The sequence below is a fragment of the Centruroides vittatus genome, unplaced genomic scaffold (genome assembly GCF_030686945.1).
Source record: "Centruroides vittatus isolate TY-2023 unplaced genomic scaffold, ASM3068694v2 contig_680, whole genome shotgun sequence".
Classification (NCBI taxonomy): domain Eukaryota; kingdom Metazoa; phylum Arthropoda; class Arachnida; order Scorpiones; family Buthidae; genus Centruroides; species Centruroides vittatus.
In genome coordinates, this window is record NW_027122427.1 from 4106261 (window position 1) to 4123659 (window position 17399).

The 17399-nt window shown below is 33.9% G+C and overlaps 2 protein-coding genes and 1 pseudogene across 2 annotated transcripts; all 3 read left to right on the forward strand.

Moving 5' to 3' along the window:
• Window positions 1-877: 877 nt before the first annotated feature.
• LOC136980240 (uncharacterized) lies at window positions 878-1672 on the forward strand. Its single transcript, XM_067276334.1, has one exon. It carries the CDS (start codon window positions 878-880, stop codon window positions 1670-1672), a length of 795 nt encoding a protein of 264 aa, XP_067132435.1.
• Window positions 1673-6824: 5152 nt separating this feature from the next.
• On the forward strand, window positions 6825-7484 carry LOC136980241 (hydroxysteroid dehydrogenase-like protein 1). The gene has a single exon (XM_067276335.1). The coding sequence runs from the start codon at window positions 6825-6827 to the stop codon at window positions 7482-7484; it is 660 nt and encodes a 219-aa protein (XP_067132436.1).
• A 4471-nt stretch (window positions 7485-11955) lies between these two features.
• On the forward strand, window positions 11956-13905 carry LOC136980130 (mpv17-like protein 2 pseudogene; annotated as a pseudogene).
• The last annotated feature ends 3494 nt before the right edge of the window (window positions 13906-17399 follow it).

A 17399-nucleotide genomic window follows, 5' to 3' on the forward strand; every position in this document is an offset into this window, starting at 1 on the left:
TAAAGTGAAGGTTGTTTAAATTATTGGATGTCACAGTATAAAGTAATAGTACTGTAGATAAAGGAAATGTGTTGTAGTTTTTCATACTTAAAAAAGTAATGACTGTCATTGTTTCATTATTGTAGTGTACAGTTATAAAAGATATGATACTGTTTATTTTATTATATGAGATATCATTTATTAGAAATGTGATATAACTTTTTAAAAATAATTATGTCTGCCATAACGATGATATACGATGATTAATTGTTGTATTGTTTATTTAGTTTTATAATGTTGCGGAGACCAGTAACTTGCCACAGGCTCGGCAGATGGCGCCGTTCCTCTAGAAGCCCCCATAGCCTCGTACACGAAATTTGATTATTCCGGTGGATTCTGGGATACATTAGTTTGTCGGATGTTAGCTGAGAGCACGTGTAGCTCTAACATGTACGGTACTTGTACTGATTGTTCGCAATAAATATTGTTATTGTTTTGATGATCGTCGTGGACTTTACTAAATCCTTTTCGTCTCATTTCGACAAGCGACGTCTAAGCAATGATGGAATTGGATGGGCGATGGACCGACAGTCCTTTGATTCACGTGTAATCCGCCATTGCCCTCACTGGTGACCCGAACGTGATTCGACGTGAATTCGAACAAAAAGAAAAAAAAAGAAAACAAGAGAAAGCAAGATCACTACAACGTAGACGACGCTCTTTGAGAAGGTGAACTACTCGCCCCACGTGGCCACTCCAGACCGGCAAATTCGTCTTCCATTTTGTCTGTCCGCAACTACAATCTCTCGCCGGTGTAAGTCATCTAGCACGGGTAAGTGGAGTTTCCTGTTCCATTTTACTTTCGTTCCGTTGAGTGGTTTTCTCTTTGTGTTCCGAAATGCCAAACGAAAACGATCTCATGCCCGAAGTCAGCCGGGTAGCTCTAAAACTTCCTCAATTTTGGGACAAAGAAGCCGATTTATGGTTTATCAATATCGAAGCTCAGTTTAAACTCGCCGACATATCCCATGATACGACTAAATATTACGCAGTGGTTTCGGCCCTCAATTCGGAAGTGTTATCGTACGTGAGCGATATCGTTAAAAACCCTCCTAAGGAAAATTTATACCAAACATTAAAGGATCGACTCATAGCGGAATTTTCTGATTCCGAACAAAAACGAGTGAAAGATTTGCTGTCAAATGCCGTTTTAGGAGATGATAAGCCATCTCACCTCCTACGTAAAATGCGTCAACTGGCTAATAATAAAGTCGGGGAAGAGTTTTTAAGGACACTTTGGATTCAGCGCTTACCCAAAGAAACACAGGCAATTCTTTCTGTTTCCGATGGGGATTTAGACAAATTAGCCCAAATGGCTGACAAAATTCTCGAGCTAACACCCCTGCAAATTGCTGAAACTAATTTAGCAACGAATGAAAACTGCACGCATGCGGCTATAAAAGAGCTCCAAACGCAGGTTGCTGAATTAACGGAACAGATTAATCGCCTCTCAAGGCCTAGCGACAGGCAATCTCGCAATTATAGACACCTTCGGAATCGATCTCGGAATCGCCGGCGTTCGCAGACACCAGTTCGTCCCCACGTGAAGGACCTATGCTGGTACCACGCGAAGTTTGGTGATCAAGCTAATAAATGTAAGGCTCCTTGCAAATTTCGAGATCAGGAAAACTAGCTCGGAAATCACAGGTGGCGCAATGTGATTTCCGAATTAATAACACAAGCCGCCTTTTTGTTTACGATCCGACCTCACGTCGTCATTACTTGATCGACAGTGGTAGTGACGTTTGCGTTCTACCATATAACGCTGCTATGGCATTAAAGGCACCCGCCTCATTGACACTTTATTCGGCAAACAATACCCCGATAAAGTCTTATGGCATAAAAAACATAACCTTGTCCCTTAATTTAAGGCGCCAATTTACGTGGCCTTTCGTAATCGCAAACGTCAGCAAACCAATAATAGGTGCCGATTTCCTAAGAAATTTCGGTCTTCTGATCGACTTAAAAAACGCCTGCATCAAAGACCCATTAACGTCCTTGACAACAAAAGGTTCCACTCACCACGGCGCACAAGCTAACATTACTTTAATCGCTTCTAACTCGGAATTTGGCGACATTTTAAACAAGTATAAGGATATTCTTCGGCCATATCCAGCTGACACTAAACCCAAGCATAACACGGTCCACCGTATTATTACTAAAGGACATAACGTTTTTTCTCGTCCCCGCCGTCTCAATCCAAAACAGCTAGAAGTTGCAAAAAAGGAATTCCAGTTAATGTTACAACTAGGCATTTGTCGACCGAGTAATTCAAATTGGTCTAACCCCTTGCACCTGGTACCCAAACCGAACGGGGACTGGCGTCCCACGGGGGATTATCGTGCCCTTAATAAAATAACAGTGCCGGACAGGTACCCATTGCCTCACCTACAAGATTTTGCCCAGAATTTGTACGGGAAGACCATATTTTCCAAAATAGACCTAACGCGAGCATACCATCAGATCCCGGTCCACCCCGAAGACGTACCTAAGACCGCAATTACAACACCCTTCGGCCTTTATGAATTTTTGTACATGCCGTTTGGTTTGTCCAACGCGGCACAAACATTCCAGAGATTTATGCACGAAGTGTTGCATGGATTAGATTTTGTTTTTGTTTACATAGACGACATCCTGTTGGCAAGTAAGACAAAGGAGGAACATTACGTTCATCTGGAAAAAGTACTTGGACGTTTATCAGAATATGGTATCCGAATAAATCCAGCTAAATGCATACTAGGTAAAAGCGAATTACCTTTCCTAGGTTATTTAGTCAACGCCAGTGGCATCAAACCTCTCCCTCAGAGAGTAGAAGCCGTCATAAATATCGAACAACCCAAAACAATAAAAGAGCTCCGTAGATTTTTAGGCCTGTTGAACTACTACCGCCGTAATATTCCACACGCTGCCCAGGCCCAAGCCTTGCTTTGCAACTATTTAAAAGGCACAAAACGATCTGACAATTCGGAAATTTCATGGACAGATGAATCCAAAAAGGCATTCGAGGAATCCAAAACTCGTTTAGCAAACGCAGCTCTACTAGCTCATCCAGCCCCTGACGCACACTTGGCATTGCAGGTTGACGCATCTGATTTTGCCCTTGGCGCTGCACTACATCAGATTACTAAATCCGGCTTAGAGCCGTTAGGATTTTTTTCGCGTAAACTCACAGATGCGGAGAGGAAATATTCGGCGTACGATCGTGAGCTATTAGCCGCTTACTCAGCAATTAAACATTTTCGTTTTATGGTGGAAGCTAGGCCTTTCACATTATATACAGACCACAAACCATTGACATTCGCTTTTCTCCAGAAAAGTGAAAAATGCTCCCCCAGACAATTACGTCAATTAGATTACGTAGGCCAGTTTACAACTGACATCCGATACATAAAAGGAACGGATAATATTCCAGCCGATGCACTTTCTAGAGTTGAAGCTATTGTTTGCCCTTCACCCATAGATTACAAATTAATTGCTGACGAACAAACAACCGACCCAAGCCTCCAAACACTTTTGGAAAATAATTCGACTGGGTTACAGCTTAAAAAACTAATATTACCGGAAAACCAAGTAGAACTTTATTGTGACGTGTCCACCGGTAAAATTCGTCCTGTTATCCCTGAGACGCAAAGGCAAGCGGTTTTCCATGCCATGCATGATCTTTCTCACCCAGGCAGTAAAGCCACGGTGAAGCTAATAACCGATCGGTTCGTATGGCCAGGTATGGAAGCCGACTGTCGCAAGTGGACAATGATGTGCATCCCTTGCCAACGTGTCAAGATTACTAGACATACTAAAAGTCCAATTACAAATATCCCCGTTGAAAACAAACGTTTTTATCATATCCACATCGATCTTATTGGTCCGCTCCCTACTTCCGAAAACTATTGCTACTGTCTCACTATGATTGACAGATATACTCGTTGGGTTGAAGCTGAACCACTGCGGGATATTGAGGCCGACACTGTGGCCAAAGCTTTATATCGGATTTGGATATCTCGTTTCGGCGTTCCCGGGGTCATTACCACCGACCAGGGGCGCCAATTTGAATCACGCCTATTTCGGTCTTTGTCCATCCTAATGGGGTCCAAGCATATACATACATGCTCCTTCCATCCCCAAGCTAATGGTATGATCGAAGGTTGGCATCGGACATTAAAGTGTGCTCTAAGGGCCTACTTAACGGAACGGTGGACAGAGATACTCCCTACCGTACTGCTTGGGTTAAGGACAACGTTCAAGCCTGACCTGCAAGCAACGTCCAGTGAGTTGGTCTACGGACAGACAATACGTTTACCAGGTGAATTCTTTAATCCTACCCCAGCAGACATAAATACTTCCGATTTCATAAAAACACTAAAGGTTTTTTTCAAAAACTTAACACCGACGCCAACAGCATCACATGGGAAGCCCAAACTTTTTGTTCCCATGCAGTTAAGAGACTGTAGTCACGTTTTTCTTCGTTATGATGCCGTACGCGCTCCACTGCGCCCTCCCTACGAGGGACCATTTCCTGTGGTGGAGAAAGGAGACAAATTTTTCAAAATTCTGAAAAACAGTAAAGAGGTGGTCGTCTCCATCGACAGACTGAAACCCGCTTTTCTGCTCAGGGAGAAAGAATCAATCAGCCCTACACAGCCAGTGATAGACCAACCCAGCAACACGGTAGCTGGACATACCCAGCAAGCAGAACCTACAACCGAGGCAAAAACCTCACGATGCGGCCGTAAAATCAAGCTCCCAGTGAGATTTGTCGATCGCGGTCGCTAGGAGGGGGGTACTGCGGCGACCAGTAACTTGCCACAGGCTCGGCAGATGGCGCCGTTCCTCTAGAGGCCCCCATAGCCTCGTACACGAAATTTGATTATTCCGGTGGATTCTGGGATACATTAGTTTGTCGGATGTTAGCTGAGAGCACGTGTAGCTCTAACATGTACGGTACTTGTACTGATTGTTCGCAATAAATATTGTTATTGTTTTGATGATCGTCGTGGACTTTACTAAATCCTTTTCGTCTCATTTCGACAAGCGACGTCTAAGCAATGATGGAATTGGATGGGCGATGGACCGACAGTCCTTTGATTCACGTGTAATCCGCCATTGCCCTCAATGTTATATATGAGATAACTTCGTATTATGCATTAATATTTAAATAAAAATATCCAGGTCTCTTGCCAGGATTTTTAAAAAAGTGCGTTTTCCCCCTCTTTCCACTAAAGATGTCTTTTTCTATTCCCCTCGGAGGGTTCGACCAAGCCACGGTGAGGGCGGGCCACGAAATATCCATGAAAAATTCCCGGAGAATTTCTAGTTCGGACTTAATTCCAGATTTCCAGAGCAGTACGCTGACTCATTAACCGCCTGGGCCTTCCTGTTTGGTTTGATTTTGTTTATTTAGTTATGGAAACGCGATACGTGGGAGATCTGCGGAGGGAGGATGCCTCTCAGGAGAACTTTTATGGAAAACTGACTTCTGTTTACGTTACGTGATCAGTCCGTTGGTGAGGCTCGAACCACGACAACTACCATGTTTAGAGGTGTTATCCTCTTGGCTACTGGTGGGCATCGAGAGTGATGTTAAAAACGCATTATTTTTTCATAACGTAGTTTATTAATTTTTAAAATATAGGTATATAATGTAATATAATACAGTAGACTAAGAAGAAACTAAATGGTTGTAATATACAGTTTAATTGTAATTGGGTTGCCATTTGAAAAAATTATAGACCTATAAATTCACACTATCGTCTGTCTGCTTGTCTGTTGTCTATTTGTCCTTCTTTAATCTCGAGAACAGAGTTCGACAGATGAAAAATGAGACCAGATATGGAATTTTTGGTGCAGGAGGCCCTTATTAATAATATACTGAGTGAACTTCCAATGAAAACCGGAAATCACGTTATTTCAATTCAAAATTATTTTCCCTGAAAGGAATTAGATAATAACCGGCATGACTCAGTTGCATATGATGTACAGGGGCAAGGCACTAAATTAAAAATATGATTAAAAATTGCAGCTCGTTTTAATTACTCGTTTTATTTAATTAATATTCAATTTTTCCTAAATAGAAAGGGTTAAACCCTAAATTTCCCAGTGTGCAGGGCCTTGGAAAGTATCATAATCCGAATTTGAATGTGTCTGTATTATACAGTATGACTTATCATTAAGAATTTTAAAAAATCAATAAACAAAACAGGTATTAAAACAGTATTTAACTCTTTTAGTGAAATGTTTAATAACTAGGTCGATATTTCTGTTACCAAAAACTTACGTAACGCTGTAAGAAATGTATATATAATTCATTTTCTTCTTGACCTCATTATTTTTTTATTTTTTTTATTTTATGTATTATCTATTCAAAAAGTATTGTATTTATTTTATTATAAATTCAAATAACCAAGGAGAAATTTTATATCTCATCTATTTAATTGCACAGTATCGAATTTAATTATCATTACTTTAACACCATTACTTTAATACCAAAGATCTGTAAAGAATTTAATATCTTTGCAAACAAGGTTAAGAGTAAAAGATTGCATAAGATGGTATTTAATTTAAGGACAAACTTTCTAACTAGTTTAACACTTTCTGCAATAATTTCTAGGACACTTCTACAGTAAGACACACTATTACATCTGGAAAACATGGAAAATAATATCGTCTATTCCTTTTTATTGTGTTTTATATCACGTCACGAACGCTTATTTGAGTCTGTTGGATTGCTATTTGTAATTTTCTTCGTGTGTTCTGCCATATCGAATATCCGAAGATTATTTAAAATATACATGCAGCAAAGCCCGTTAAGTTCTCTCGAAAGGAATGGAGAGTATGCAGTACTAATCGGAGCCATGGAAGGAGTTGGTCGATCCTCAGCATTTGAATTGGCCAAACGAGGGATGAATCTCGTAATAATAGACAACGATATTAAGGAATTATATGCTTTATCAGAAGAAATTAAGTCAACTTATGGTGTTAAGTGCATTTTTATAAACGCAGATTTCATTGAGGACGATTCTGTTTATCAGATCATTTCCGAGAAATTATCCAATAAAGATGTTTCGTTATTGATTAATTTCTCCGACATCATAGGTAAGCAATCTTGTCTCTTTTTAAACGAAACGAATGAAAACATTCAGAAAATGATAGCCATTAATATGGCTTCAGTTTTAAACATGATTCGGATAGTTTTACCCGAGATGCTGCGAATGAAAAAAGGTACTATAATACATGTGACCCGATTGACTGCAACAACACCTACTTCGTATCTTAGTCTATATTCTTCTCTCAAAGGTTTTGTGCTACACTTGACTGAAGCACTAGACATGGAATACGAAGATCTGAAAAAACCTTTATGTTTCGAAACAATATTTTCTTTAGATCGAAACTCAGATTCAAACGAACTATTTAATTATCTTCGATCCAAAGCTGTTGGAAAGGCAAACTAATGGATTTGTCGAGAACTTTTGATACTTTTGATCAAAAGATTGAAACATTTTATATAAATTCTATGATATTTTTATGAAAAGGGATATTCTTGTTTTTAACATTGTATAAAATAATTATACAAATATATTTTATCTTCAAATAAATAATTACTATTAAAATATTTTAGTATTTGTAATTATTTATTTATAAAATAATAAAAATAAAGTAATAAACTTTTCTTTTGTAGAATGTATATAACACATGTAATACAAATATATTATATATAAGTATATCTGTATTGTATTGTATTGTATTGTATTGTATATACAGGGTGATTCAAAAGTCACAGAAATTTTAAAAATTAATAACTCTCAAACTATTTACAGTAAGGTGATGTGGTTTTCACAGAAATGCTTACAAAGAAACGGGATTTTTTTTTATGTGTCAATACCAAAATAGTTACATTTCTTGCCATAGAGGGCGCTTGATAAGATTACATAATTTGTGAAGTTGTTACTAGAACTTACACTAAGAACATTTTTATTTTTTTATTCTTACTTTAACAAATTGAGAAATGATTTCAGTTTTTTACAGCGCCATCCATGGCAAGAAATGTAACTATTTTGGTACTCAAATTTTTATGACACATCGAATAATAATAATCTAGAATCACCCTGTATTTTACAGAGTATACAGGCCTATGTATATCGTGTAAAATATGATAATACAAGGCGGTAAGAACAAGTCGAGCCGGACCAAGTTTTACTACTAACGTTACGAATACAAGTCCAATTTCAGATCAGCTAGCGTGCAAAATTGTCAGACCAGACTTTACCATAGGAGAAAAGAGTTATTGATGCCTAAGGTCACTAAGGTATCGCTTTCCTTCTCTTCGGCTACACATATATCTCTACTCAGGGAGATTTATAAATTAGAAAAGTTGTAATAACTTAGTAAGAATTAAAAGTGAAATCTTTATAGAGAAACTAGGAAACAATAACTGTAATCATGGCAACCGCTCTCTGATTTTGGTGCAGTTCACTTCTCCTGTTCCTGGGCTCTGTAATAGAAAAAATTATTCGAGAAATATGCAATGAAACTAATTAAAAGTTCAATTTTAATTAGTTGAAGTCTATACACTTTTCATTTAGTTTTCTTCTGAAAGATGTAATAGCATTGACATCAAGTCTAACATTTGTAAAAAGTTCCAAATATATAGTAGAAATAACTGCTTCATAACTTCAATAAGTCAAAAACTAGAATAAATGACTATATATAATGAACACACGCTGTAACTTAAAACAAGATTCTCAAATCTTTTAACGAATTTATGTTAAAATATGTATATAAAAATACTAATAACACAACAAGATTACTGGCTGCTTGTCCAAGTCTTGTGTGATCCAAAAAGGTGTTTAATTAATAAAGAACTTGCAATGTACAGAATGTATTTACACTGTTACTATAATGTAAAAGTATAAATAATATATCAATCCTATTATAATGTGCTGTACATTGAGCAATTGAAAATCGCAAAAGCATCTTAGAAAGCAACGTACGTTGCTTTCTAAGATGCTTTTGCGATTTTCCCAGAGAAAAATGAGTGAGAAGAGTTTTTTGTGTAGGATCTTCGGACGAAGACCTACGAGCAAGGGGAAGTGTAGAGAGAGATAAAGAGATGGAACATCGTTCTCCAAAATATCTGGAAGTCGGTGGAGTAAATTTCAGTGAATCACCGGAGCAACCTCGACATCCGGAATATCCAAAAGTCAATGGACTTTGTTCAGAGTCCTCGGAGCGCCCGTACATTGGGCACATGCACCCCTTTGTCGTTGAGTTGATTTTTTTCTTAATCCTCAAGGCTCTAAGGTTTTATTTTATTTATAAATTAGTTACTTTTATCACAGAATACATTTTCGCTCATGACAAAATTAAAAAGTATATATGTTATTAACCGAAAATTTGTTTCTCCACTGAACAATCACCGGATGATGATTGTTCGGTGGTGTATCGAGATACCACTGTATTTGATTAACGCGATTTTAATATATACTGTGTATTTTATTTATATAATGTACTGTACAGTACGTGCCTTTTTTTATAGTTCGTGCCCCCTTTTGCAACTCTCGTATACTGTTCCTTGTTTTAATTCAATTTTTGCCTTACAAAATGTTTTTAATCTTCGATTTTATTTTGAAGCCCTCTTCTCACAAATATCGAAAGAAAGGAACTAGAGGAGTTCAAGAGACGTAGAGACGTAGGAATGTGGAATTAAGCCAGCATGGTCCAATCTTTCAGTTTGCCAGATTTGATGAAAGGGGTATTCATTTTACCGACCTGTGACTTTATTTACAGGACTAGACTTTGTAACTCGGATTTGACAATTTTACTCGAATATGACCTCAAAACCCAAACGTGATCCGAAGTATCGGACGAGGTTTTAAACTTCGGATGATTCTCGAACGGGCTTTCGAATAAGCAAAAGTTTGATTTATTTGGTTACGACAACGCGACACTGCCGAACGGGATGCCTCCCGGGAGGACTTTTATGGGAAACTGGTCAGTATTTAGGTGTTACTAAGGTGAAACAAACCCGGAAAATTCCACCTGACCAGCCCGCTGGCAAAGCGCGAACCCACGATCGACTAGCAATATTCAGTAGTTTTATCTAAGAATGTACCGATTAATCCGATTAATCCGATCTAAGAATATACCGGTAAGTAATCGGTAATCGGCCATTTCCCCGATTAATCGGTTTTGATAATCGGCCAATTTTGCATTTTAATATATTTGTCAGAATGTTACGTATAAGATTAGTAATAAAAAATAACAGATTTCTGTTATATGTTTATTTGTCCGATGGATATTATTCGTCCGATGGATATTATTATTAATAAAATCGAAGACAAAGTCTGCCAAAAGGGACCACCATTTATTTCTTGTGTTCTAGACTATACACATTCATGGCGACAGACCTTTCTTTTGAGGCTATATGCCGCCAGAAGTTAAAAAAGTCTTTTAAAAAACACAAATATATCCAATTAACATTATAAAATTTCTAAAAAAAGGAACTGGTGATATACAGACGTCTTGCTGTTTCATCCATCCATCCATCCTATGGGGGTTTCTGCTTTTATCCACTGAAACAAGCGCTGGAAAACCCCCATAGGATGGATGGATGGATGAAACAGCAAGACGTCTGTATATCACCAGTTCCTTTTTTTAGAAATTTTATAATGTTAATTGGATATATTTGTGTTTTTTAAAAGACTTTTTTAACTTCTGGCGGCATATAGCCTCAAAAGAAAGGTCTGTCGCCATGAATGTGTATAGTCTGGAACACAAGAAATAAATGGTGGTCCCTTTTGGGCAGACTTTGTCTTCGATTTTATTATATATTTATTATTTATTACACGACAAACTGAATATTTAAAAAGTTTCAACTCAAATTATTCCTTTTATCAATAGATATTATAATCTAGTCAAAACTCTCTTTTATTTTATTGAATTTTCTAGTCTTCTATTGTGGTATTGATGCCACTAAAGGAACTACTGCTCTTTGCTTTTGATAAGAATAATGTGTTTGATGAATGATCGGCCATTGAATTTTCCAATTCACACTCCTGCAATGGTACAACGTTTCAATTGCGAAGTTCATTAATTGAAAGGCGACACAAAGAACGATATCGTACCTGTGAGCTGGATATTTCGCCTTTTTTTATTAATACAAAAACAAGAACATGTTTCTGCAAAACTGCTTAAATTTTCCAATTTTGTTTGCATTGTTTTCTTGCAATTGTGAATTGTGAATCGCCTTTGTCTAAGGAGAAACACTTACTTCCAAGCAAATCTTTGTCCTTCTAACAAAAGTCAAGATAAAAGTTATTGCTAATTGTCATACAGATTCCAAAATTAATTTTAAAAATTTCTCAATCTTATCCAACAAATATAAACACCAACCGAAGCCCGATGTATAGCAAATAGACATTCAAGTTGTGGATGTCTATTTACGACCACAATTTCACTCTTGCTGACGTCATGTGCACGTGAGGTTTTAGCTGTACGGCCTTGTTTTCTAGGTGGCGTTGCCTGGACGAACCTAAAAAAATAACGTAATAAAAAAATAAGGAGAATGCAAAATGTTTAAATAAATTAGTTTATATAATTTTTCAAATAATTCAAAGATATTAAAAATTTAAATTAATGGTTTTATTTTTTCTTATTTTCTTCCCCCTTTTGAAAACTAAATATCAGCCTTGAGAGGGCGCTTTAACGAAAAACGTGAAGTAGGCTGTGTCTTGTTTTGTACACGTGCTCGGATGTGTGGAGGGCATTTTCTTACGTAATTTTTATTTCAATCCACAAGTGTTAGCAACAACTCCAAATAGAAACTAAATATAGTTGTTGCACTTTCAAAATCACAATGTAGATTCGAAACTTGTAAAAAGTACGATGTATTTCTTTTTAAGGAGTAAAAAGTATTTTTAATATATAAAGTATTTTAAATGGTAAGTGTAAACATATAATACTGCATGTAAACAGTTCACAAGTATACATTAAAAGATACTTTTTTGTGATAAACCTGAGTTATTTTATCATCATTATGAAATTCTTCATTTAACAGTTGTTTTTATTTAAAAGTTTGTTGATGAAGAGTAGCATGTTTTTTACCTATGAACTTTACATACTAGTACCATGCATCATGCTCTTTACATATTTATTTTGATAGTAAAGCTGGTGCACAAAGAATTATTGCATGTAAATATATATATGGAAGAAAGATTGAAATATTTTTATAGATATGAGCTTAAACATGTAAGATTATTTTTTAAATCTTTGTTTGTTAATACTGGCCAAGTTCATAAATAGTCTTTATTTGAATTTCATTAAATAATCTAGCTATGTAACATTTATTTTTCATTGCAAATCTGAAATTTTAAAAGTATACAAAATTATTACATTACAGAAATATAAAATGATACAAATTTCAATTTGCACATTTGGTTTAATGATTTAGAATTTAAAACTGAAGATGTGTCGTTTGCATAATTTCTTTTGTTTTAAATTATAATAGATCAGTAAGAGAGAAAATTGTGTCTGTGGGTAGTGAAGTGTATAAATTTTGATTAATTTATTGTTTGAGAACACAATAATTTCTGAAATCATTAAAGTTGATATATCGATCATTTTAAAATTCACAAATGGTTGCTGATTCTTACCCAATCAGTTTGAATTATTAAAATATTTTATGTTTCAAATTATGTCCCATCTTACATAGCATAAAACAGACTAGTTTAAATTTTTCTCTGGATTATTTATTCTACTTTAGCGTACTTTGGATTAAATGGAATTGTTAAACATTATAGTAAGATTGCATTTATATTAATTAAATTTACTGTGCATTTCTTATTTAAACTGTATTTCTGAAATGATGTATTTTTTCCCTTGGAAAGAATTTTTGAAAATTAAAATTGAATGAGATTTTCTGTATTCGTGTAATGTTAAATGTATATAATATGAAATATATGTTATATTAAACCAACTTCACTGCCTGTAACCGGTGTGCTTCTTCTCCAATGAAAGCAGAGGACTTTGCAAATCTTTTTGAACCTAATGTGGTTCGAAAACGTTTACAAAATTTAAACGGTTTAACAGTTACGAAAACGTTTAAACGATTCATTTATATACATATGTTATATGTATATAAACCCTAAGATAAATGTTAATCATAAATTTTTTTGATTTCAGATAATTGTATAGCATGGCATCTACAAGGATATCACTACCAATAGTTAAAGTTTTTATTGAGAAAACAATATTTTTTGGAAATGTTCTATTTCGTAGACATTTATTAATAACCAATACGGTTATTTCTACGCTCATGGGCGGTGCCGGCGATTTAATCGAACAACATTACGAGATCTTAATGGAAAAGCAAAATAAAATAAATTATTTACGCACTTTACATATGTGTGCGGCAGGGACGACAACCGGTGCCACTTCACATTATTGGTATATATTTTTGGATAAATGGCTACCCACGAAATGTTTCAAAACAGTAATGAAAAAGGTTTTATTTGATCAAATTTTATTTTCTCCAGTTTGTATAACAGTATATTTTGGAACGTTAGGAATACTTAGAGGATTGACAGTTGAGAATTTTAAAGAAGAATTATTACATAAAGGATCCGATATATATAAAGCAGAATGGATCGTATGGCCTCCAGCACAGATGTTAAACTTTTATGTCTTACCCACAAGATTTCGTGTTCTGTTTGACAATTTTATTTCGTTAGGATTTGATATATATTCGCCATATGTAGTTTATAAAAAACATATTAAAGCTTCTAATGAATCCGGAATTGAAAACTCGAGTAAAAAAAAGACAAAGGAGCATTAATGTATAAATTATTTAGCATTTAATAAATTTATATGTTGTATTATAGCTCCTAAATATATTTACAAAATAGTTTTTGAATTTTGTTGGTCTTAAAAATGGTCTTAATATAAATTAAGACATTGGCTTTAGGTAATATGTAATTTATATTATTATATATTAATTGCCATGTATTTGAGTATGAAATTGACTCAGAAAACATCTAAGTTCCTCTTGTAAGATTTCTGCTTCAATCATTGTATTATAGATAAAAATTGTAAAATTTTTGTTAATAATTATGTTTTTTGCAGTGTTTTAGTAGCATTTAGGGAAATTAAATGGAATTATTCAAGTAGATTTGGAATGAGTTAGAATTTTTTCATGAGAAATAATTGAAATAATTTCCTGATATTTAAATCATTTTAGGAATGCATTAAATTTGATTATTGTACTAGCCTTTAATATATAGGTATGATTAAACAATAGATAGCAGTGTAGTAATATATTTTTTGCAACTCTAATTCTCTTCTTTGGATTTAAATAAATGCATAAGTAAAAGTTATACAAATTGTTAATTTCTGGTGTAAACTTTGAAGGAACATTAAACTGTACATATGTGAAATAGTATGTATATTTAAAATTTATAAATTGTGTAGATCATGATATATATATATATATATATTATATTTGTATATAAAATGTAAATAAAATATAGTTTTGAATACCGAAGTTTACTGTTGTTTAATCTGTTCAAAATTTCTTTAAAACCATATCACAAATCAAATATTTCTTAACTTTTTTAAGAAAACAAAATGATAGTAATTAAAATCAAAGTAAATCAGTATTTAAAAAATATTGCTTGGATGAAATATCAACGTTTCTTCAGCCCACTGGAATTTATACTTTTTATAACATTAAGAATAATCTGAACAAGTATTGATTTTGAAGAGCAATTCTACTATTACATATTTGAGTGATTAAATATAACAAAAAATGCTTACAAATTTTACTTTAACTTTTTAATGTATTAATATATGACAAAAATAATAATAATATCTGTATAAGCATAATAATAATGTTATAACAAATATTTCATTTAATGGGAAATTTGTTTACTTGATGATAATTTTTCTACTTAAAGTTCATAATTAGTAGTCTAAGACTTTGTGACAGCTTTAGAACTGTGCTTTCAAGCTATATATGCAGTTTTGAAATATATCAAATATTATTTTTATAATTTGTAAAAACTTAATACTTTCTAAACATTCAATGTGGATACTTTGAAATTATCATGCCGGTTGCAGGTCGGTTGTCGTCAGTTAGACAAATTTCAGAAACTTGGCTCCACAAAAGGCTGAGTATTTACATTCTTGTGAATAAAATTTAGCAAACAGTAGAAAGGATGAGGAATTTTCTAGAAAAACATCCTTATCTACAGATGATGTGAAAAATAAAAAGTGACTGAAGACCTTGCCCATCAATGGTGTCTCAGTAGAGAGCTAAGTATTTCACTTATCATTATCTGGAAATATGTTTATCCTTCAGAAATTTAATGCAGCCCGTCAAGCAACATGGTATCTCAAAAATTTAATAAACAATACTTTAATCAGTGATGATTTTCACTTTTTTGCATTATTTTACATTTCTCATATTGTGTTTTAACACTTTTCTTTGCAATTACCAACTTTTACTTCAATCAAAACTTTATAAATACCCTGTATATTGACATTAAATTGAACCACTTGGTATTAAGCATATTTTAAAATATAAATACATTTTGCAGTGCATCTGTACGAAAAAATGTGACAACTGTCAAAATAATCTGACACAAGTTAGTTGTTAATAATAGAAAATTATTTCATGAACTACTTTAGTTATAGTATTTTTTACTTTATTACCTGTAAGAATGCTAAAAGATTACTAATTTAAATGTATTTATTAAGTTCTCTTCAAAATAAAATCTGCAAACTGAAATTTTAATCTTTAAAAATTAACGTATTTTCTGACAAGCTAAATTAATTTTGAATGCTATCTAAAAAATTATTCCCTATTTACAGTTTATTATCTAATAGTATAGAAATCAAGTGAATTAAATGTAACTGGAAAGGTGTTGACAAGCAAAATTGATTGGAAACTGGTTTAAATCATCAAAAGATAATGCTAAAAGAATGTAAAATTAAGATACATGTAATGATCTCATCTCACAACAGTAATAAATACTTGATTTATAATGAGAAATTATAATTTCATTTCTTTATATACTGTATCTGTATAAATTGCTTTACAATTTAGTAATTTCAACTGATTAATGATTATAATGTTACTACAAACTGATCAAATGCACTTTAGACACAAAACCAAGAATCATTTTTTATTTAAAATGTATAATAAATTTACACAGAATATTATCGTTAATTTGATACTACTATTGTGCGTAATCTTTATTTTCAATCGACCAGATAGCCAAAGCAACTGTCAGTATTCTGTCGAGAAACCCGAATTTGTACCCGTCGGGACCACAGAAGTTTTAAGTAGTCTGGTTCCAGGTTCCATCCCATCACACTGCTGCGTTGTGGTCCCGCCGAATCTTAGGCCAGTCTGTTACAAAGGCCTTCTTAATACCCACAGAACAGGGAAGAGCAGTGGCACATTTAGAAATATGGCACAACCAGGCCCACAATATTTAGATGCTTCCCAAAGTAATAATGCCACTTTTGCACTGAATGATTTTATTTTATAATTTTAATTCTGTAATAACTGTATTTTTAGACTTTTAAATATCAAAAGGGCAAAGGGTACTACTATTGAAAATTCATCATTAGTACTTCATGCAAAATATATTAATATTACTTAACTGAAATGTCTTTTTTCCCCACTTAAGCTTTTAATTTGCATTAATTCTTTAATAAAATGTTTCTATGTGAAATTATTCAATATTTTTTTTCATTTTACTGTTATTATTATTATCTTGAATTTTTTGCACCTCAAACTCGTGCCCTTAAGCCCAGACCTAATGTGAAATCCATCACTAGAGAAGAGTTTAAAAAATCTTTTTCAATCTTTTCTAAAATTTAACAAGGTATTACATAATCATGTTAAACATCAATGTTTAGAAAATTCTCTGTTTCAGCTCTAAACACCTCTAAAATTGAATGCTATCATAAAATGCAATCCAGATTGTTTATCTTTTACAAAACGGAGAAAGTTAAGAAGTGAGAAAATATATTCAATTGATAGAACAGCATTCGTTTTGTTTGCTAAGGATAACTGGTTTATGGGTTTTAGCATAGCCAAAAAGGCTAAGGATAACACTAATCATCCCAGTAAAGTTGCAGTTCAGTGAACTTTATCTCATATTACTGATCCTGTCAGTGATTACAATTTCATTAATTGAAAGATATAATTTTATTTTACTCCATTCTACTTCTTTTCTATTTGATGCACTTTGATGTTGTGTCGAGTGACTGGGTTATGCTTGAATGATGTGCAAATTTTGGTTATAGGAAATAATGGAAAAGCTCATCCCTACTTATATGAAATTTCAGGAACAAGATATGTT

Coding starts and splice junctions, on each gene's coding strand:
- LOC136980241 (XM_067276335.1), top strand. CDS start 6,825: ATGCAGCAAAGCCCGTTAAGTTCTCTCGAAAGGAATGGAGAGTATGCA.
- LOC136980240 (XM_067276334.1), top strand. CDS start 878: ATGCCAAACGAAAACGATCTCATGCCCGAAGTCAGCCGGGTAGCTCTA.